This window comes from Lepidochelys kempii, chromosome 1 (genome assembly GCF_965140265.1).
Source record: "Lepidochelys kempii isolate rLepKem1 chromosome 1, rLepKem1.hap2, whole genome shotgun sequence".
In the NCBI taxonomy this organism is placed as follows: Eukaryota; Metazoa; Chordata; order Testudines; family Cheloniidae; genus Lepidochelys; species Lepidochelys kempii.
Genome location: NC_133256.1, coordinates 241,462,755 through 241,483,759, shown reverse-complemented (window position 1 = coordinate 241,483,759; position 21,005 = coordinate 241,462,755). Strand labels below are relative to the sequence as shown.

The window sequence follows — 21,005 nt, the reverse complement described above, 5'->3', positions numbered from 1 at the left end:
AGTGCCACTAAATTAGTTTCAGTTCTGCCTCATGGGCTGAATCCTGATAGTGCCAGGCATAGAATATTAGTTTGTTAGATGAACTTGTAATTTTTTTTGTTAGCTTCTTTATGAGCTTTCTCAGGAATGGGAGGGTGGATAATGCTATTGCTCAAAAGATTAGTGTCTATTACTGATGCATTGCATTTCTCATTGCTTATGATCTGGCTGGTTTATTTAGTCCAAGACAGGGCAGTCTCTGATGTCTGCCTCAGGAATGTTTCTCACTCAGATATGTGGTCCTCCATTCATATGTTTACAAAAATCTATTGCTTGGATCCTAGTCTCTGTGGGGAGAGATTCTTGATTGTCTTGCATAACCTGTTTCTGAACTAGAGTCCGAACTTTCTTGCCTTTTCATAGAATATCAGGGTTGGAAGGGACCCCTGAAGGTCATCTAGTCCAACCCCCTGCTCGAAGCAGGACCAATTCCCAGTTAAATCATCCCAGCCAGGGCTTTGTCAAGCCTGACCTTAAAAACCTCTGAGGAAGGAGATTCTACAACCTCCCTAGGTAACGCATTCCAGTGTTTCACCACCCTCTTAGTGAAAAAGTTTTTCCTAATATCCAATCTAAACCTCCCCCACTGCAACTTGAGACCATTACTCCTCGTTCTGTCATCTGCTACCATTGAGAACAGTCTAGAGCCATCCTCTTTGGAACCCCCTTTCAGGTAGTTGAAAGCAGCTATCAAATCCCCCCTCATTCTTCTCTTCTGCAGGCTAAACAATCCCAGCTCCTTCAGCCTCTCCTCAGAAGTCATGTGTTCTAGACCCCTAATCATTTTTGTTGCCCTCCGCTGGACTCTTTCCAATTTTTCCACATCCTTCTTGTAGTGTGGGGTCCAAAACTGGACACAGTACTCCAGATGAGGCCTCACCAATGTCGAATAGAGGGGAACGATCATGTTCCTCGATCTGCTCGCTATGCCCCTACTTATACATCCCAAAATGCCATTGGCCTTCTTGGCAACAAGGGCACACTGCTGACTCATATCCAGCTTCTCGTCCACTGTCACCCCTAGGTCCTTTTCCGCAGAACTGCTGCCTAGCCATTCGGTCCCTAGTCTGTAGCGGTGCATTGGATTCTTCCATCCTAAGTGCAGGACCCTGCACTTACCCTTATTGAACCTCATCAGATTTCTTTTGGCCCAATCCTCCAATTTGTCTAGGTCCTTCTGTATCCTATCCCTCCCCTCCAGCGTATCTACCACTCCTCCCAGTTTAGTATCATCCGCAAATTTGCTGAGAGTGCAATCCACACCATCCTCCAGATCATTTATGAAGATATTGAACAAAACCGGCCCCAGGACCGACCCTTGGGGCACTCCACTTGATACCGGCTGCCAACTAGACATGGAGCCATTGATCACTACCGGTTGAGCCCGACAATCTAGCCAGCTTTCTACCCACCTTATAGTGCATTCATCCAGCCCATACTTCCTTAACTTGCTGACAAGAATACTGTGGGAGACCATGTCAAAAGCTTTGCTAAAGTCAAGAAACAATACATCCACTGCTTTCCCTTCATCCACAGAACCAGTAATCTCATCATAAAAGGCAATTAGATTAGTCAGGCATGACCTTCCCTTGGTGAATCCATGCTGGCTGTTCCTGATCACTTTCCTCTCATGCAAGTGCTTCAGGATTGATTCTTTGAGGACCTGCTCCATGATTTTTCCAGGGACTGAGGTGAGGCTGACTGGCCTGTAGTTCCCAGGATCCTCCTTCTTCCCTTTTTTAAAGATTGGCACTACATTAGCCTTTTTCCAGTCATCCGGGACTTCCCCCGTTCGCCACGAGTTTTCAAAGATAATGGCCAATGGCTCTGCAATCACAGCCGCCAATTCCTTCAGCACTCTCGGATGCAACTCGTCCGGCCCCATGGACTTGTGCACGTCCAGCTTTTCTAAATAGTCCCTAACCACCTCTATCTCCACAGAGGGCTGGCCATCTCTTCCCCATTTTGTGATGCCCAGCGCAGCAGTCTGGGAGCTGACCTTGTTCGTGAATTTTGAATTCTTTTGAATTCTTTTATTTTGGATGTCCTCTTTAGAAGTCTCTTTTTAAGACACCACCTCAGGCTGTTGAAATGTTAAACCTGCTACTTCTGGAGGTACCTCACCATTTTTTTTTGAAGCAGCACCCTGTCCATGTACATAGTTGGCTTTGGTATAGCTCTTGTCTCCATTTGCAGTGTAACTGTTGCCCTTTTATTTAGGGATAACCCTTGAGCTACTTTTACTCCTGCCCACATGGTATCTTCAGAAGAAGACCAATTAACCTGGTTTGGTGACGTGTGTATTGAGGAACGTTTGGGATGGCCCATGCCGTGAACCACTGCCCTTGGAAACAAAAAACATGAGAGCTCGGGGGCTCTTAAACATTCAGTCCGTTCTCAAGAATGAGAATCCAAACACACTATCTTCAGAAAAACAGAGCTACCACTTAACTTTTCCTTTCTATTTTTTGGTTTAAATGTGTAGCTTAATTTATTACCTGTATATGATGAAGGAAGCAGAAGTAATGGAGATATTGAAACTCTATTTTTTGCTATACAATTTTGCAACCTTAATATTAAGTAGCTTTCGATGTTAAATTTTGCCATGTGCATAGCTGGTGCCAAGGGACAGCTGCTTATTTTTTTCTTGTTGATTCAGTCCCAGCAGCCTCTAGAAGATCTGGATGCTCAGTTGAGAAGAACCCTCAGTCCAGAGACTGTCCCAGTGACATCTGCTCCTGCCTGTGTAAGTTTGTGGTGTTGGCGTTTAAAGCCTCTGGTTAAGAGTGCTTCCTTAAGTTTATGCTCTTGGATCGTTGCCCTCAGAAGCAGTGTGTCAAACTCTCTCTGGTCTTTGAAAATAAAAATGCTTTGATGCCTCAAAAGCTGGTGAGTGCTGTGCAGGGAAACATACTTGTATGACTTAAAAACTAGTAACTCTCTTGTAGGCTTTTTAATAGATTTTCTGGCCTGTTGCTAGAGGTATCCTGCTAAAACAAACATTCATTAAGAAACAGATTTTCTGAGGTTGGAACAATATAGGAGATCAGAATAAAGAATGACCTGTGACTGTCTTCTGAGTCTACAAGAAAGTATTCTGATGTACTTGGGGCAAAAGGTGCAGCTTGTGCTGGATTTTGTATTCCCTCATGGCTGGCTACCAAGTGATATGGTCCTTAAGGAGCTGTGCAGTAAGGGGTGGTTGCAAATTTTAAGATCTAATATGAAATTAAAACTTGTTAAGGATCTTAATCAGTGCTGTTTAGCAAATGGGAGTGGTGAACCTTGGCATGCACCCTAGTCATTTGGAAAGAGGTACTATATTCTGATGAATGTAGGCTCCTGTTAAATAAAAACTTGTCTACATGGGGAGGGGGGAACTGGAATACCTAGTGTGAAGTAGGTATTCTGCACTAACTCCCTGTGTGGACATACTTATTCCACACCAAGGGGTTGTCTACATGGGTACAGCCAGGAAAATTAATCTGAATGTAAAGGTATGAATTTAAAGCAAATTAGTTAAATCGCATTAAACCTCTGTGTGGACTGTCTCATTCAGAATGCAAGTGGCCTTAATTTAAATAGCTTTTGCCCTTTAAACTTGGACCCTTAGCTATTTCATACAGACTTCCCCATGTAGACAGTGCTAAAACTCCCTCAAGTTATCTAAAGGAGGAGGAGCTCTGCTGAGCCATTGAAGATAAAATTTGAAAACACAAACATATATCCTTATAGTTGGTAATGCAAGATTCACTGAGATTACTTGTTACTTTTGCCTAGGGTCATTCCTTTATCCTTAAGTAAGATGGAAAAATATTTAATATTGCAGGATGCTTTAGGTAGGCTTTGTGGTGAGGATCAATATAACAGCTAAAGGATTTTCTTTGGTTTTTATAGCCTGTGCCAGCAGTGGCTTCTACAATGGTTACTGGAGTGGTGTCTGCACCGACACAGCCCCTGAGAGAAGGTATTTATATTGACACTTGCCACCTCAGTCTTCTGAGGAATGTGAATCGACTTGCTGAACAAGAGGATTTGATGTTAAATGGCTGTCCTAAAACTGCAGGCTTTAGTAGAGGAACTGGAAAGTCACTGGCTTCTGATGAACTAGACTAAAACTATCTTACTGCAGGTCGAGAGGTACAAAGGATATGCTAACTTATTTAATTTTTAAAACTCTCCAAAAATAAGCTAAATCAAGATTTACAAGGACTCTCCGCTAAACTTACTGCTAAGGAACAATATCCAGATTTGTGGAGTGAATGCCTCCTCTCCCCTATATTACACCTCTACCCTGATATAATGTGGTCCTCGAGAGCCAAAAAATCTTACCGTGTTGTAGGTGAAACCGCGTTATATCAAACTTGCTTTTGGCCTCAAGCATTTCCATTATTAATAGTCACTTCCTGCCCCTGACTGACCACCTCAGAACCCCCGACCCATCCAATCCCCCCACTCTCTGTCCCCTGACTGCCCCAACCCCTATCCACACCCCTGCCCCCTGACAGGCCTCCCGGGATTCCCACGCCCTATCCAATGCCCCCATCCCCTGACCGCCCCACCCCGAGAACCTCCGAACCATCCAACCCACCGCCGCTCCCTGTCCCCTGACTGTCCCCCGAGACCCTCTGCCCCTTATCCAACACCCTGGCCCGGCACCCTTAACATGCCGCTCAGAGCAATGTGTCGGAGCCTGACACGCTGATCTGCCGGAGCGTGCAGTCCTGCCCCCCAGAGTGCTGCTTTACCACGTTATATCCAAATTCATGTTATATCAGGTCACCTTATATCAGGGTAGAGGTGTATATAGTCAGCAAGAGTGAGAAGACGATATTGCTAGTTTTGATCCTTCTGTGCCTTATCAACAGATCTTTAGGTATTTCCCTTCTTTACACTGTGCAAAGAAGTGGAAATCTTCATATGAGCAGTGTGCGGGAAAAAGATTTGCTTTCTGGTTTCATTTAGAGAAGTTGAGAAGCAGACCGTGGACTTTCCAATCCTAAATGTATATCCAGCTGCTAAACAATTAGTGATTGTACAGTTCTGTAAAGGTTCCAGAATGTTTCAGGTATAAAGCGCACACATTTCTGCCAAAAAAAAAAAAAAGGAAAAAAGATGCCGTAGCTAGCCAGCTCACACGCTGGCTTACACTAGCTTGATAATGTATTCACTTGTAGACCAAGAGGTTTTGTGGGGGCCTGGGAACATATATTTCTAACATGTTCTCCTGCCCAGTTTAGTTAAGCAAACTTTTCTTACCTTTTTATGAGAGAAGAGTGCTGCTGTACTGTTTAGAGTATTTCAAAACCAGTTAGGAGAGCCAACCATATTCTGAAAGATTTCCCTTCTGCAGCCAGTGTTTTATGGCAGACCTTCAAGATTTATTACAGTAGGAAAACAAAATCACATGTTGGGCTTCCTGCAATAGATTCCCCTGGAAAATTGCTTCCCTACCTGAGAATAAGTTTCCCACCCTGCTGAAGTTTAGTAGAATCGTTTTAATTGGAATGCCATGTTGGACCTTCTGCCAAATAAGGATGACAAAACAATTTTTAAAATTTTGAATGCCAGATCCACAGTTGCACAACTAGTGTGATGGTCAGTGGTTGTATGCCCCCAGACCAGAACCAGGCCAGCCTTTGTTAGAACTTACCACACACTCATGGTGACCCAGTTGCATCCCAGCTGCACGTATTGCTGGAGTGCAGAGGTACTCAGTGCATGTCCTCCTTCCTCAGCCACAGCCCCCTGCATCACAGGCTTTGAGAGTAGTTGTGTAGAGCCATTATGGCCACCCAACAATTTCTCCCTCACTAGAGGGACCTCTAGGTAGCTAGTTCCACAAGTCCAACAGTGCAGTGCAGCTGGAGTGTGGGGGCAGGGAGTCCAAGAATCTGGCCCTGAAAATCTACAATGAGAATCTTATACTGACTAAAAATGATTCTCAGCATTTGATTTTTTTCTTTTAATCTTATTTGTTCATTTCTGTATTAATATACTCATTCTAAATTTTATACTGGTTTAATGCTTGGGTAATCAACATTTGGCAGTAGATAAAAAATGCCTAAAGGAGCTGGCCTTAACTGAATTTGCCACTATTGTCCCATTTAAACAGCAGTCTATATCATTCACTAGTAAGCTACATAATTTCCCTGAGTGACATGCCAGTTAAATATAATACATGTAACCTGGAAGTATAATTAAGTGCCATAATAAGATGAGTGGGATAACTATAGTGAAAACCAATTTGTCTTGAAATTGTAGCATGGCCCGGTGTACTACATAATGTTCCTATGGGTGCTGCACTTCAGGTGCGCATGTGCCTTTGATAGGAGCCTTTTGGTAGCAGTGTCAGGTCCACACATGCACCCCAACTATCTTCATGCCCCATACCAAAGGTATGTAGGGCAGTGTCAGATGAAGCACCTCTTTCTACCCAAAGAGTCTCTAAGTGGATTTCTGGTTGTAGCAGCCTCATAGGAGGCGGGGGGGGGATAATGTTCGGTCTTCTTCTAGGGTTATAGCCCATTCCACTAGGTTTCAGTTTGCTTCCATCGCTCTGCTGAGAGAGGTTCTCATTGAGGAAATATGCAAAGCTGCCACATGATCTTTGGTCTGTACCATCTCAAGACATTATGCCTTAGTACACACCTCCTAGGGGAGACACTGCCTTTGGGTCTGCAGTTCTGCAAAAAGTCTTAGACTAGGTTCTAAAGCATCCAGCTCCTTCAGGGAATACTGCTTGGGAGTTGAGTGAAGTTACTCCTGGATGAATTCTGTGCCACTGTGCAATGCAGAATTTGTACAAAATTTCATTCCCCCCCCCCCCCCCCGCCCCGCAGTATTGGTGCGTTAGAGCAGGGAGCTGCTGGACCTGGCCAAGACTGGCTCCCCAGCTTATATTGTGCAGGCAGGCTGCAGTTCCTGGGTTTGCCAGCTCTGCTTGGTCACATGATTCAGGTGGGCCCCCTCCCTCCATGGCAGCTGCTGGAGCTTGCAAGCTGCATCCCACAGGGACAGGCAGGAGCAACAACTGGGAGCTGCGGGGGCGGGGGCCACTGCTGTCTGGGAGGGGAGACTGAGGATATGGGTGGGAGCCTGCCAGGGAGAAGTGTGACTAGAGCTGTTCTCTTCCCTGCCACCCTCCTTTTTCTCAATTTCAGCATCACAGGATGCAGAGAGCAGTGAAACAACTACCACTGCAGGAGCTGGAGTTTTTAAGATGGGACGATTTCAGGTAGGAAAATGTTACTTTGTAGATTTACTCTGTGACCAGGGCATTGATCCAGGAATCTCACTTTTTGTTATGGCAAAGCAGTAGGACCCAGATTTATCAAGGTATTTAGAATTGCTGCACTCAGCATTGTAATGCCCAGCTGATTTTGGAGCCTAAATCTCATTTTAAAAAATGGTTTAGGCACATAGGTGCCTAAAACCCATTGGCTATCAATTGGATTTAGGCTTCTAAGTGCCTAAACCACTTTTGAAAATGAGATTTAGGTTCCTGAATCAGTTGGGCATTGCAATTCTGAGTGAAGCAGTGCCTAAATACCTTGAAAAATCTGGGCCGCCTTGATTGGTACCAGCTCCTGGCACACCATTTTACTGGGAGGAAGTGCCAATATTGAGTTTGATATGAGTTCAGCTTTCTATTCATGAACTCTACTCCCCGTCAGGGTAAACATCACACTTTATTGCAGCGATTTCTGGTTTGTGACCATGGCATTCTGTGACAACTGAAGCCTTGAAATAAGTTTTAACGATGTGTTGACTTTGCTGTTAGTAGTCCAGATCTTTAATGTTAGCTACATGATGGCTAATGTGACATTGGTGCACTCTGTTGCATCATTCTCTAAATTTGGTTGTGAAGGAATCTTACTGAAAGATGTAGTTCTTGGAAGAACAGATGTGGATGTGTATGAAACAAGTTGAGATGGCTTAGCTCAAGAACAGAGGATACACTTCTACCCTGATATAACGCGATCCGATATAACACGAATTCGGATATAATGCGGTAAAGCAGTGCTCTGGTGGGGCAGGGCAGTGCGCTCCAGTGGGGCAAAACAAGTTCAATATAACGCGGTTTCACCTATAAGGCAGTAAGATTTTTTTGGCTCCCAAGGACAGCGTTACATCGGGGTAGAAGTGTATTTAGCCTGCCTTTACCTCGAACTATGGGATGAGTGGATATGTGGCCAGGAAATGGAGACGGCAGCTTGCTTTGCTGTGCTCAAGGCAGCTGGTTAATTTTCCTGTTTGACATGTTTCTGACCATAGAGGTCAGCTAGAGCCTGTTTTATATTGCTGTGCTCACTTAGTGTTTCAATCACTTCTAGGTGTCTGTGGCAGTAGATAATGGACTGAGAGAGGGTGATGGTAAACCTGAAGAAACTAAGCCTGTGCATTTTGAGACAACCTCCTCTGATTTATCTTTGTCTGGCAGCAGTCCAGAGAGTACGCTTGTGAAGCAGACTTCCAGTGGGACAACAGAAGCTACCACTGGTACCTCCTTAGATGTGACAGATGGTGTTGTTTCACAGACATTTCCTGCCATACAATTGCCATCAGAGGCTGGGCAGCCAACTAAGGTTGGGCGCTTTCAAGTGACAACAACAACGGACCAAGTGGGTCGCTTTTCTGTGTCCAGGACACAAGATGAGGTCACCTGTGTGGAGAAAGAACCCCCAATGACTCTTCCTCTTTCTGTGGATTCAGAACAAGTTTTTCCTCCATCCATGTCTCCAGAGAAAGAAGTGCCAGAATTGGTGGAGTCCAGGGAGTCTCCACTTATGAATGGGCCATCATCTGATCTGGAGGCCGCCTTCCTGAGTGGAGTGGCAAAGGAACTGGATGATGGCTCAGGTAGCCCAGACTCTCGTCAACCACTGGGTTCAAAAATCAGCCTCCCCATCCAAAGCTTTAGCAACTCATTGAATTCTTCCTACATGAGCAGCGACGAGTCAGATATTGAAGATGAAGACTTGAAATCAGAGCTACGCCGGTTGCGGGAAAAGTAAGATTTCTTCTTTGAGAATGTTGTTTGATGTGTGAACTGTAACAGTTGCTTATTGTGAATCTCTCCTCTGTATGGCAGGTCAGAGCTCTCATAAAGGAAAGAGGAAAAAGGACTGATTTTTAGAATGAGACTCTGTTAAATATATTTTTCTGTAGTAATTGCCAGAGTTTTCACATAGGGTAAAATTACTTTACTGATTAGATGAATGTGATGGTTCTTCAAGTGATTGCTCATATCAGTTCCAATTAAGAGTGTGTGTGCACCATGTGCACAGTCATTGGAAAGCTTTTACCCTAGCAGTACCTGTTGGGTTGGCTGTGGAGCCCCCTGGAGTGGCACCTTCATGGAGCTCAATATAGGACCCTGCGCAACCCAGTGCCGCCTCAGTTCCTTTTTACCGCCAGTGATGGTCATTGGAACTGCAGTGACTTGCTTAGCAAGCTCTCCTCTTTCCCTAGCTTTCAGTTTAGTTAGTTCAGTTATTCCTATCCTTGTTCAGTTTAGTTTTAGTGTTTTTGGTTGTTATAGCAGATAGCGGTTGGTAGTGGGGGGGTCTTCCCCCTCACCCCCACCACGTTCTCCGTTGGGACTCAGGGTATGCCTAAGTCCCAAGGGTTCAAACCCTGCAAGTCCTGCAACAAGACCATGCTAACGGGCAACCCCACGACGCTTGCTTAAAGTGTATGGGGGAACCGCACAAAGCGGACAAGTGCAGGATTTGTACAGGGTTTCACTCCAGAACAAAAAAAGGAGTGAGATTTTTGCCTCAAGCAGCTCCTTATGGAGGCGGCACTTAAACTGCAACCTACATCGGCATGGCAACACCCGGCACCAAACTCAGGGTGCACAGCGCCCCAGTGGCAGTGGTAGAAGCAGCACTGTGGAAAGACTCTGGGAGAGATCTGTGGCATGGCTACTCACCGGTGCCGAAACCTGTGGGATTGAGCTGGCACCGGTCCCATTCCCTGATGCAGAAGTGGCACCAGAAGCAGGGGAGGAGAGGATCTCAGACTCAGAGACCCACCCCTTCGGAGCCGGCCAATGGGATATGTCCCAGAGTGGAGCACCCAGGGCCGTAGACTTTGGAGCCAGCACCGTCAATTTTGGTTCCGCAAGGGGGACCATCGAGTCTGGTGCTGTTGGACTCTCCGAGCTAGGTAATTGAGGAGGCGGAATTGCCATCCTCCCCAGACACCTTTGAGGCCGTGAGGGACCTCATCGCCATGATGGCACCGTGGTCCCCGGTCCTTCGAGCCAAGCCTCTGGTACCACAATGTGTGGCACTGTCTTGAGGCAAACTGGCGATGCTTCGTCCCTCAGCACCGCTGGTGGAATCCCTCGGCATGGCTCCAGGACATGCCAGTGCTCCTGATAGCGATGCTGATCCCCGCTGCACAGAAGGTCCTGCTCCTGGCACTGGTTATCCCAGGCACTGCTCCTGGCCATCGCAGTCCCGGTCCCCATCTTTGGACTCAGACGGGGTCTAGATACTTAGAGCGGGGCTGCACCAGTCAGGCTGTGGAAAGCCTGAGGTGAGGGCAGGGCCATGGCCTGTGCAGTGGCAGAGCCCAGTGCAGTGGAAATTTTGGACCCTGTGTGTATACCACCAGGCCCAAAGTGCCCAGTCCAAGGGTTCCCATTTGGTGGCCTTTGAACCGTGGGTGCTGGAGGCACCCGCCAGTCACCCCACCCCTAGGAGTGCGACGGGTACCTCCTTGGCACCACCTCCCCTGGAACCAACCCTGGTTCCTAAGCCTGATCCAGGTGTGGTTGGCCCTGACAGAGGCAGGACACGAGGCCCCTGGAGACCAAGAGGGTCAGGAGGACCCTGTTCCTCCATTAGCCTCCTCGTCATCCTCCCTGGATGAGGCAGTTGCAGGCACCTCCATCTCTGGACCGCCCCCCCCATAGACAGCCGTACTCACCAGTACTTCCTTCACAGGGTGGTGTGAAATATGCAGGCCGAGGAGGTGGTGGAGACTGAGGACCTGATGGTCAACATCCTGGCCCCAGAAGGCCTGTCAAGGGTGGCTCGACCTCTCCTTAAGACTATACAGACCAATGCTAAGACAATTTGGCAGGCCTCGGCCTCCATCCCTTCCACTGCGAACGGTGTGAAGAGGAAGTATTTTGTCCCATCTAAGGGATAAGAATACCTCTTCACAAACCCACAGCCTTAGTCATTGGTGGTGGCTGCAGTAAATTATAAGGAGAGGCAGGGACAACAAGACCCAGGGCCTAAGACCAAGGATGCCAAGCGCCTAGATTTATTTGGGCGCAAAGTGTATTCTGTGTGGGGGTTGCAACTCAGGATTGCCAACCAGCAGGCAATTCTGAGTAGATACAGCTTCAACTCCTTAAACTTGAACAACGAGTTCCAGGAGCTGGTGCCAACAGAGTCCAGGGAGGAGTTTGGAGCAATAGTGGAGGAGGGCAAGGCGGTGGCATGGACCTCTTCACAGGCCTCACTGGACGCTGCACACTCAACGGCACGCACCTAGTTCTCTGGTATTGCCATGAGGTGTAGCTCATAGCTGCTGGCCTCGGGCCTTCTGCCTGAGGCTCAACAGACCATGTAGGGCCTGCCTTTTGATGGGGCAGGTCTGTTTTCAGAGCAGACTGACTCTAGGCTGCATAGCCTGAAGTACTCCGGGGCTACCATGAAATCCTTGGGTATGTACACCCGGCAACCCAATGTAAAGATTTCAAGCCTTAGCAGCAGCTCTCCTATGCTCCTTGGCTGAGGCAGGACTTTTATAGAAGAGGGGACAGGAATGGCAGACGCAAGCCTTCCCACCCCGCATCCGGGCAGGGGCAGGGCCTGACTAAACCATCATCTGGTTCAAAGCAGGCCTTTTAAAGGTGTGCCTGAGGACAGCGCACCAGCCACAATTCCGGATCCTTCCCAGTCTTTCTTGAATCATCTGTCCCACTTCTACCATGCTTGGGCCCAAATGACTTCAGGGTTCTCCGTACAGTAGAAGTGGGATCTTCCCTCCAATTCTGCTCCTACCCTCCCTTCAGGGACCATTCTCTTGAGCAGCTCCTTATCCAGGAGATGTGGGTACTCCTCATCATGGGAGCGGTGGAGGAGGTTCCTCAGGAGCTATGGGGCAAAGGATTCTATTCCCGATACTTCCTAATCCCCGAAGCCAAGGGGGGTCTCAGACCCATTGTAGGTCAGTGAGGACTCAACAAGTTCGTGGTAAAGTTGAAGTTCCACATGTTCCTCCTGGGCACAATTATCCCTTCTCTGGATCCGGGAGACTGGTACGCCGCCCTTGACATGAGACGCGTACTTCCATATAGCTATTTGGCCTGCACACAGATGATTCCTACGATTTGTGGTTTAACACAAACATTGTCAATTTACGGTCCTTCCATTCGGCCTCTCAGTAGCCCCCAGAGTGTTCACTAAGTGCATGTCAGTCGTGGCTGCTTTCCTTCATTGGAGGCAGGTGCAGGTATCCCCCTACCTTGATGACTGGCTGCTTAGGGGCCACACCAGGGGGCAGGTGGACTCTCACGTCCGATTGGTCAGATCCACATTCGAGAGACTGGGTCTCCTCCTCAACTTGAACAAGTCAACCTTGTCGCTGACCCGAAGAATAGAATTCATTGGGGTGGTGTTAGACTTGGTTCAGGCAAGAGCACTTTTGCCAGAATCCTGATTCCAAGCCATGAGGAACCTCATTCAAGGCCTCAGGCAATACCCGACCGCTACAGCAAAGGGATGCTTGAGTCTCCTCGGCCACATGGCAGCCTGCACTTATGTGACCCGGCACGCCAGACTGAGGCTCAGACCTCTACAGGCATGGCTGCCTTCAGCCTATTGCCTGGGACGCAACAGCCTGAACTCAGTGGTTACAGTGCTGGGGCAGGTGCCAGAGTCCCTTCAGTGGTGGCTCGACCCTCAGATGGTGTGCGAAGGAGTCCCCTTCAACAGCCCTCCTTGTCCCTAGTAATGGATGCTTAAGCTCTGGGATGGGGTGTGAATTTGGGAGACCTCCAAAAGCAGGGCCTTCGGTCGCAGGACTAGCTCTACATCCGTAACAACATCAAGGAGCTGAGGACAGTGCGACGAGCATGCCAGACCTTTCAGGCCCGACTACAAGGTCAGTGCGTAGCAGTTCTGACTGACAACACCACTGCTATGTTTTACATCAACAATTACATTACGTTACTTCCTATGTTAGGAAGCCCTCTGTGGGAGTTTTGCATAGCTCACTCCATTCACCTGGAAGCATCCTATCTACTAGGAGTTCAGAACGTACTGGCGGACCACCTCAGCAGGTCCCTCTGCAATCACGAGTGGTCCATCTGCCCGGATGTCATACTCTCTATCTTCCAAAGGTGGGGGTATCATCAGGTCGATCTGTTTGCCACCTGGAGCAACAGAAAGTGCCCGATGTTTGTGGAAGGAGCAGAACACAGCCCAGGCTCAATCACTGACACGTTCCTGCTACCCTGGGGAGGCTGCCTGCTCTATGCCTTTTCCCCCATTCCCTCATCTGTACAAGGTCCTACTTAAGGTCTGCAGGGACGGGGCAGAGATAATTCTGGTGACACCAACGTGGCCTCGACAACATTAGTACACCACGCTCCTGGAACTCAGGGGATGCCCTGATCCGTTACCTCTCCTACCCGACCCATCATTCAGGTCCACAGTCCTCTTCATCACCCCAACCTGCAGTCCCTCCACCTCATGGCTTGGAAGCTTCATGGACGAACCCCATGGTGCTTCTGTGCTCAGAATAGCTAAGGGAGGTCCTACTCGGCAGCAGGAAGCCCTCTACTAGAGCCACATATCTAGCAAAGTGGAAAAGATTTACTTGTTGGTAAAAAGAAAAGGAGTACTTGTGGCACCTTAGAGACTAACCAATTTATTTGAGCATGAGCTTTCGTGAGCTACAGCTCACTTCATCGGATGCATACCGTGGAAACTGCAGCAGACATTATATACACACAGAGATCATGAAACAATACCTCCTCCCACTCCACTGTCCTCCTGGTAATAGCTTATCTAAAGTGATCATCAAGTTGGGCCATTTCCAGCACAAATCCAGGTTTTCTCACCCCCTCACCCCCCTCCAAAAACCACACACACAAACTCACTATCCTGCTGGTAATAGCTCATCCAAAGTGACCACTCTCCCTACAATGTGCATGGTAATCAAGGTGGGCCATTTCCAGCACAAATCCAGGCTTTCTCACCCCCCCCCCTTTTTTTCTTTTTTTTCCCCCCAGGGAAAACTGACCACTCTCCAAGTTTAAATCCAAGTTTAACCAGAACGTCGGGGGAGAGGGGGTAGGAAAAAACAAGGGGAAATAGGCTACCTTGCATAATGACTTAGCCACTCCCAGTCTCTATTTAAGTCTAAATTAATAGTATCCAATTTGCAAATGAATTCCAATTCAGCAGTTTCTCGCTGGAGTCTGGATTTGAAGTTTTTTTGTTTTAAGGTAGCAACCTTCATGTCTGTGATTGCGTGACCAGAGAGATTGAAGTGTTCTCCAACTGGTTTATGAATGTTATAATTCTTGACATCTGATTTGTGTCCATTTATTCTTTTACGTAGAGACTGTCCAGTTTGACCAATGTAAATGGCAGAGGGGCATTGCTGGCACATGATGGCATATATCACATTGGTGGATGTGCAGGTGAACGAGCCTCTGATAGTGTGGCTGATGTTATTAGGCCCTGTGATGGTGTCCCCTGAATAGACATGTGGGCACAGTTGGCAACGGGCTTTGTTGCAAGGATAAGTTCCTAGGTTAGTGGTTCTGTTGTGTGGTATGTGGTTGTTGGTGAATATTTGCTTCAGGTTGCGGGGCTGTCTGTAGGCAAGGACTGGCCTGTCTCCCAAGATTTGTGAGAGTGTTGGGTCATCCTTCAGGATAGGTTGTAGATCCTTAATAATGCGTTGAGGGGTTTTAGTTGGGGGCTGAAGGTGACGGCCAGTGGCGTTCTGTTATTTTCTTTGTTAGGCCTGTCCTGTATAGGTGACTTCTGGGAACTCTTCTGGCTCTGTCAATCTGTTTCTTCACTTCCGCAGGTGGGTATTGTAGTTGTAAGAAAGCTTGACAGAGATCTTGTAGGTGTTTGCCTCTGTCTGAGGGGTTGGAGCAAATGCGGTTGTATCGCAGAGCTTGGCTGTAGACGATGGATCGTGTGGTGTGGTCAGGGTGAAAGCTGGAGGCATGTAGGTAGGAATAGCGGTCAGTAGGTTTCCGGTATAGGGTAGTGCTTATGTGACCATTGTTCATTAGCACTGTAGTGTCCAGGAAGTGGATCTCTTGTGTGGACTGGACCAGGCTGAGGTTGATGGTGGGATGGAAGTTGTTGAAATCATGGTGGAATTCCTCAAGGGCTTCTTTTCCATGGGTCCAGATGATGATGTCATCAATATAGCGCAAGTAGAGTAGGGGCTTTAGGGGACGAGAGCTGAGGAAGCGTTGTTCTAAATCAGCCATAAAAATGTTGGCATACTGTGGGGCCATGCGGGTACCCATAGCAGTGCCGCTGATCTGAAGGTATACATTGTCCCCAAATGTAAAATAGTTATGGGTAAGGACAAAGTCAAAGTTCAGCCACCAGGTTAGCCGTGACATTATCGGGGATAGTGTTCTTGACGGCTTGTAGTCCATCTTTGTGTGGAATGTTGGTGTAGAGGGCTTCTACATCCATAGTGGCCAGGATGGTGTCATCAGGAAGATCACGGATGGATTGAAGTTTCCTCAGGAGAAAGCCTGGATTTGTGCTGGACATGGCCCACCTTGATTACCATGTACATTGTAGGGAGAGTGGTCACTTTGGATGGGCTATTACCAGCAGGAGAGTGAGTTTGTGTATGTATGGGGGTGTGGGGGTGAGAGAGCCTGGATTTGTGCTGGAAATGGCCCACCTTGATTATCATGCACATTGTAGGGAGAGTTGTCACTTTGGATGGGCTATTACCAGCAGGAGAGTGAGTTTGTGTGTGGGGGGGTGGAGGGTGAGAGAACCTGGATTTGTGCTGGAAATGGCCCAACTTGATGATCACTTTAGATAAGCTATTACCAGCAGGACAGTGGAGTAGGAGGAGGTATTGTTACATGATCTCTGTGTGTGTATAATGTCTGCTGCAGTTTCCACGGTATGCATCCGATGAAGTGAGCTGTAGCTCACGAAAGCTCATGCTCAAATAAATTGGTTAGTCTCTAAGGTGCCACAAGTACTCCTTTTCTTTTTGCGAATACAGACTAACACGGCTGTTGCTCTGAAACCTGTCATTACTTGTTGGTGTGACTAGCATAGTATACCCCCTCTTTAGGCACCTATGCCTCTTAGCTTAGAGTACCTTCTGCACCTGAAACAGCAAGGCTTGGCAGTGTCCTCCATAAAGGTACACTTTGCTGCTATCTTGGCTTTCCACCCAGGTGGAAAATGGTTGGTCGATACCTCAAGGGTCTGGAATGGCAACATCCCCAGATCAGACAGCCTGTCCCTGTGTGGGACCTTCCTCTCCAGGCTAATCGGGAGCCCCCATTTGAACCGCCGGCAACTTGTTTCCTTCTCTATCTGTTGTGGAAGGTAGCCTTTCTGGTCGCCATTACATCAGCAAGGAGGGTGTCTGAGCTAAAGGCCTTTACCGCAGACCCACCTTATGTGGTTTTCCACAGGTATAAGATGCAACTCAGACCTTACCTGTCCTTTCTTCCTAAGGTTGTGTCACACTTCCACACCAGTCAGGACATTTTCCTGCCTGCTTTTTATCCTAAGCCTCATGCCAGTAGCCATGAGCAGAGACTGCACTCCCTGGATGTTCGGTGAGCACGAGCCTTCTACATTGAGCACAGGAAGCCAAACCAGTTGTTCATAGCGGTGGCAGACTGGATGAAAGGACTCTGGTCTCATCTCAAAGAATATCTTCCTGGATCACGTCATGCATCCATATGTGCTATGAGCTGGCAAAAATACCAGCCTTGGCTCTTACAGTACACTCCACAAGGGCTCAGGCTTCATCAGTGGTGTTCCTGGCCTAGGTCCTGATACAAGAAATCTGCAGGGCAGCAACTTGGTCCTTAGTACATACAATCACCTCTCATTACGCCATCATCCGGCATGCCAGAGATGATGCAGCTTTCAGCAGAGTGGTGCTCCAGTCAGCAATTCCATAACTCTGACCCCACTGCCTAGGTAGGGCTTCGGAGTCACCTAATTGAAATCGGTATGAACAATCACTTGAAGAAAAAATGGTTACTCATCTTCTTGTAACTGTTCTTTGAGATGTTGCTCATATCCATTCCAAACCCACCTGCCTTCCCCTCTGTCGGAATAACCGGCAAGAAGGAACTGAAGAGGTGCCTGGTCGGCAGAGTGGTATATCAAGCACCATAAAGGCGTCACTCCAGGGGGCTCCACAGCCGACCCGATGGGTGCTGCTAGGGGAAAAACTTTCCAATGACTGCACGCAGCATGCACGCACCTAATTGGACTGGACATGAGCAACATATTTCGAAGAACTGTTACGAGAAAGTAACTGTATTTTTCTATACACACCCATACTTTTTATGCTCAGTTTTAACTGATACCTCTTGTGTATCACAAGTTGACACAGTCTGGTTCCAAAGTCTCCTTTGAAAATGGAACTTAGGTTCCTAAACTACCTAAGGGCACTTGAAAATGTTATCCTGAGCCCACAGGGATAGGGGTAAAGATGTCAGAGAAAACTGAGCTGCCTGAGTTCTTGTGTTATTTTCTAAGATAGGCTAGACTTGTGCGTGCATGCGCGTGTGTGTGTATTTTTAAGGATAGCTGGCAGTTTTGGATCTTGTACATATAAAACATCAGAAGACTCTGAGACGATACCAAGCCTAGTGGAAATTTCAAAGCCCTCATGTCTGGGAAAGGGAGTGTGAATCTTGCCAGCCCTACAGTGTTTATGCTGAAGCTCCAGACCTTATTGATGATCTACCCTCGCTCCCCTTCCTGGCTTTATCATTACTATGCTATAACAGGCAAACTGTACATCAGAATTCTAGCTAATGTTACAATTTCTATAAGGGGAATGGAGCAAGTGATTTTTGTGTGTGTCATGGGCATCCAGCTTGTTAATTGTGGCCAAGATTTTCCACCCTCAGAAAGAGAGCAGTTCAGTGGGGTGGGACAGGACTGTTAAGTTCTTATTCATGCTCTTAACTCTTTAGGCACTATAAAGAGATCCAGGAGCTGCAGAGTCGTCAGAAGCAAGAGATTGAATTGCTGTACACCAAACTGGGAAAGGTTCCCCCTGCAGTAATCATCCCCCCAGCTGCTCCTCTCTCAGGGAGGAGGAGGAGACCTACTAAAGGAAAAGGCAGCAAATCCAGTCGCAGCAGCTCCCAGGGTAATAAGAGCCCTCAGCTGCTAGGTAAGGCACCCTCAGGTTTCGGTACCAATGTGACATGCAGGGCAGATGGTTTATTAGCACCTTTTGATTCTGCCTTAACTCTTTTTACAATAGATCATGGGACACCCTCAACCCACAGATTGATGGGGTGGTTGGTTGAGGTGATCTCTTGCCTGTCTCTGAGGAATCTGACTCACTGAGAGTCTCATCTGGGTTTGTACATCTCACTGTTTTTGCACAGCATATGAGTCTTCTAAGTTCCTCTCAGTCTGGTCTTGAAGAATGGCCTTGTTCTTATAACCCTTACTAATGGTGTTTTGTAGTCTCGCTGGCCACTTTGTTTTTTTTAGTAGGGCTGTCAAGTGATTAAAAAAATTAATCTTGATTAATCGCACTGTTAAACAATAACAGAATACCATTTATTTAAATAGTTTTGGATATTTTCTACATTTTCAAATGTTGATTTCAATTACAACACAGAATACAACGTGCTCACTTTTTACAGTGCTCACTTTATATTTATGGTTACAAATATTTGCACTGTAAAAAACCCAAAAGAAATAGTATTTTCAGTTCACCCAATACAAGTACTATAGTGCAATCTCTTTATCATGAAAATTACACTTACAAGAGTAGAATTGTCCAAAAAATAACTACATTCAAAAATAAAACAATATAAAAGTTAGAGCCTACAAGTCCACTCAGTCCTACTTCTTGTTTAGCCAACCACTCAGATAAACAAGTTTGTTTACATTTGCAGGAGATAATGCTGCCTGCTTCTTGTTTTCAGTATCACCTGAAAGTGAGAATAGGCATTTGCATGGCACTTACGTAGCTGGCATTGCAAGATATTTATGTGCCAGATGCACTAACGATTCATGTCCCTTCATGCTTCAACCACTGTTCCCTAGGATATGCGTCCATGCTGATAACAGGTTCTGCTTAATAACCATCCAGAGCAGTGAAGACTGATGCATGTTCGTTTTCATCATCTGAGTCAGATGCCACCAGCAGTAAGGTTGATTTTCTTTTTTGGTTGTTCTGGTTCTGTAGTTTCTGCATCAGAGTGTTGCTCTTTTAAGACTTCTGAAAGCATGCTCTACACCTATTCCCTCTCAGGTTTTGGAAGGCACTTCAGATTCTAAAACCTTGGGTCCAGTGCTGTAGCTATCTTTAGAAATCTCACATTGGTACCTTCTTTGTGCTTTGTCAAATCTGCACCCAAGGTCATCACCCGAGACTGCTATACCATGAAATATATGGCAGAATGTGTGTAAAACAGAGTAGGAGACATTTGATTCTCTCCCCAAGGAGTTCAGTCACAAATTTAATTAATGCATTATTTTTTTAACGAGCATCATCAGGATGGAATGGTGGCCAAAGCATGAAGGAGCATATGAATGTTCAGCATAACTTGCATGTAAATACCTTGCAATGTTGGCTACAAAAGTGTCATGCGAACGCCTGTTCTCACTTTCAGGTGACGTAAATAAGAAGCTGGCAGCATTATCTCCTGCAAATGTAAACTTGTTTGTCTTAGTGATTGTCTAAACAAGAAGTAGGACTGAGTGAACTTTCAGGCTCTAAAGTTTCACACATAGTTTTGTGTTTGAGTGCAGTTATGTAAAAAAATCTACATTTGTAAGTTGCACTTACACGATAGAGATTGCACTACAGTACTTGCATGAGGTGAATTGAAAAATACTATTTCTTCGCCATTTTTACAATGCAAATATTTGTAATAAAAAATAATATAAAGTGAGCACTGTACGCTTTGTATTCTGTTGTAATTGAAATCAATATATTTGAAAATTTAGAAAAAATCCAAAAATATTTAATACATTTCAATTGGTATTCTATTGTTTAACAGTGCAATTAAAACTGTGATTAATCACAATTAATTTTGAGCGTTAATCATGTGAGTTAACTGTGATTAATCGACAGCCCTAATTTTAAGATTAGAATTCAAATACATTGTCTTTCTTGGAAGAGCATTTTCAAAACCGTAGTTGCACTCTTAATTGATTTTTATAGGTATGCATTCTGTAGAGACCAGTCATAGTGCTTCTGCTGGCAAGAGCTGGGGATTCCAGTGTCAAAGGATGAATTCTAAAGCATAGGGAAACAGCCAGGCAAACTTATTTTTAGGAGGACCTCTTGATCCCTCCTGTTTAATTCCTGCTTGTTCTCGTCACATTTAAAGATGGACTTTCACAGTGGAGCTAAAGTTGCAGTAGACAACTGTACTTGGTGGTATTTCTGTTCCTTTGACTGCTGTTGCAGATGTCTTTTATTTTCTTTTAATAGGTGCTTAACAGCACAGCATCTCGTCTCGATATTATAATCTCATTTTTGACGTCAGTCTGCTGTGGAAGTGACTGCAGTGTCACAAATTAAGCATTTCATATAATTACAGGATTAAATGAGGAAAAAGATGGATTATGAGGGAAGCCATTCTTATTAAAACACACAACAGTTTTCCTAACTAACAACAGTAGTCAGAGAAATAGGTCCATGAAAATCAGTTCCTTCCCCAGCACATGCGAAAATCCCTCTTAAAACCCCTTGAATGCCATTGA

The 21,005-nt window shown here is 46.3% G+C and overlaps 1 protein-coding gene across 13 annotated transcripts in view; it reads left to right on the top strand.

Moving 5' to 3' along the window:
- Positions 1 to 21,005, top strand: part of WNK1 (WNK lysine deficient protein kinase 1) — a 171,004-nt gene that overhangs the window by 137,164 nt on the left and 12,835 nt on the right. For 12 of the 13 annotated variants that reach the window (XM_073320462.1, XM_073320396.1, XM_073320378.1 and 9 more), the window contains 5 exons: positions 2,699 to 2,785; positions 3,937 to 4,006; positions 7,203 to 7,276; positions 8,376 to 9,052; positions 18,245 to 18,447. In XM_073320462.1, the coding sequence (XP_073176563.1) occupies positions 2,699 to 2,785; positions 3,937 to 4,006; positions 7,203 to 7,276; positions 8,376 to 9,052; positions 18,245 to 18,447 (1,111 nt within the window). Of the gene's footprint in view, positions 1 to 2,698; positions 2,786 to 3,936; positions 4,007 to 7,202; positions 7,277 to 8,375; positions 9,053 to 18,244; positions 18,448 to 18,540; positions 18,640 to 21,005 lie in introns of all 13 variants that reach the window. The other variant, XM_073320433.1, reaches the window with a different exon arrangement.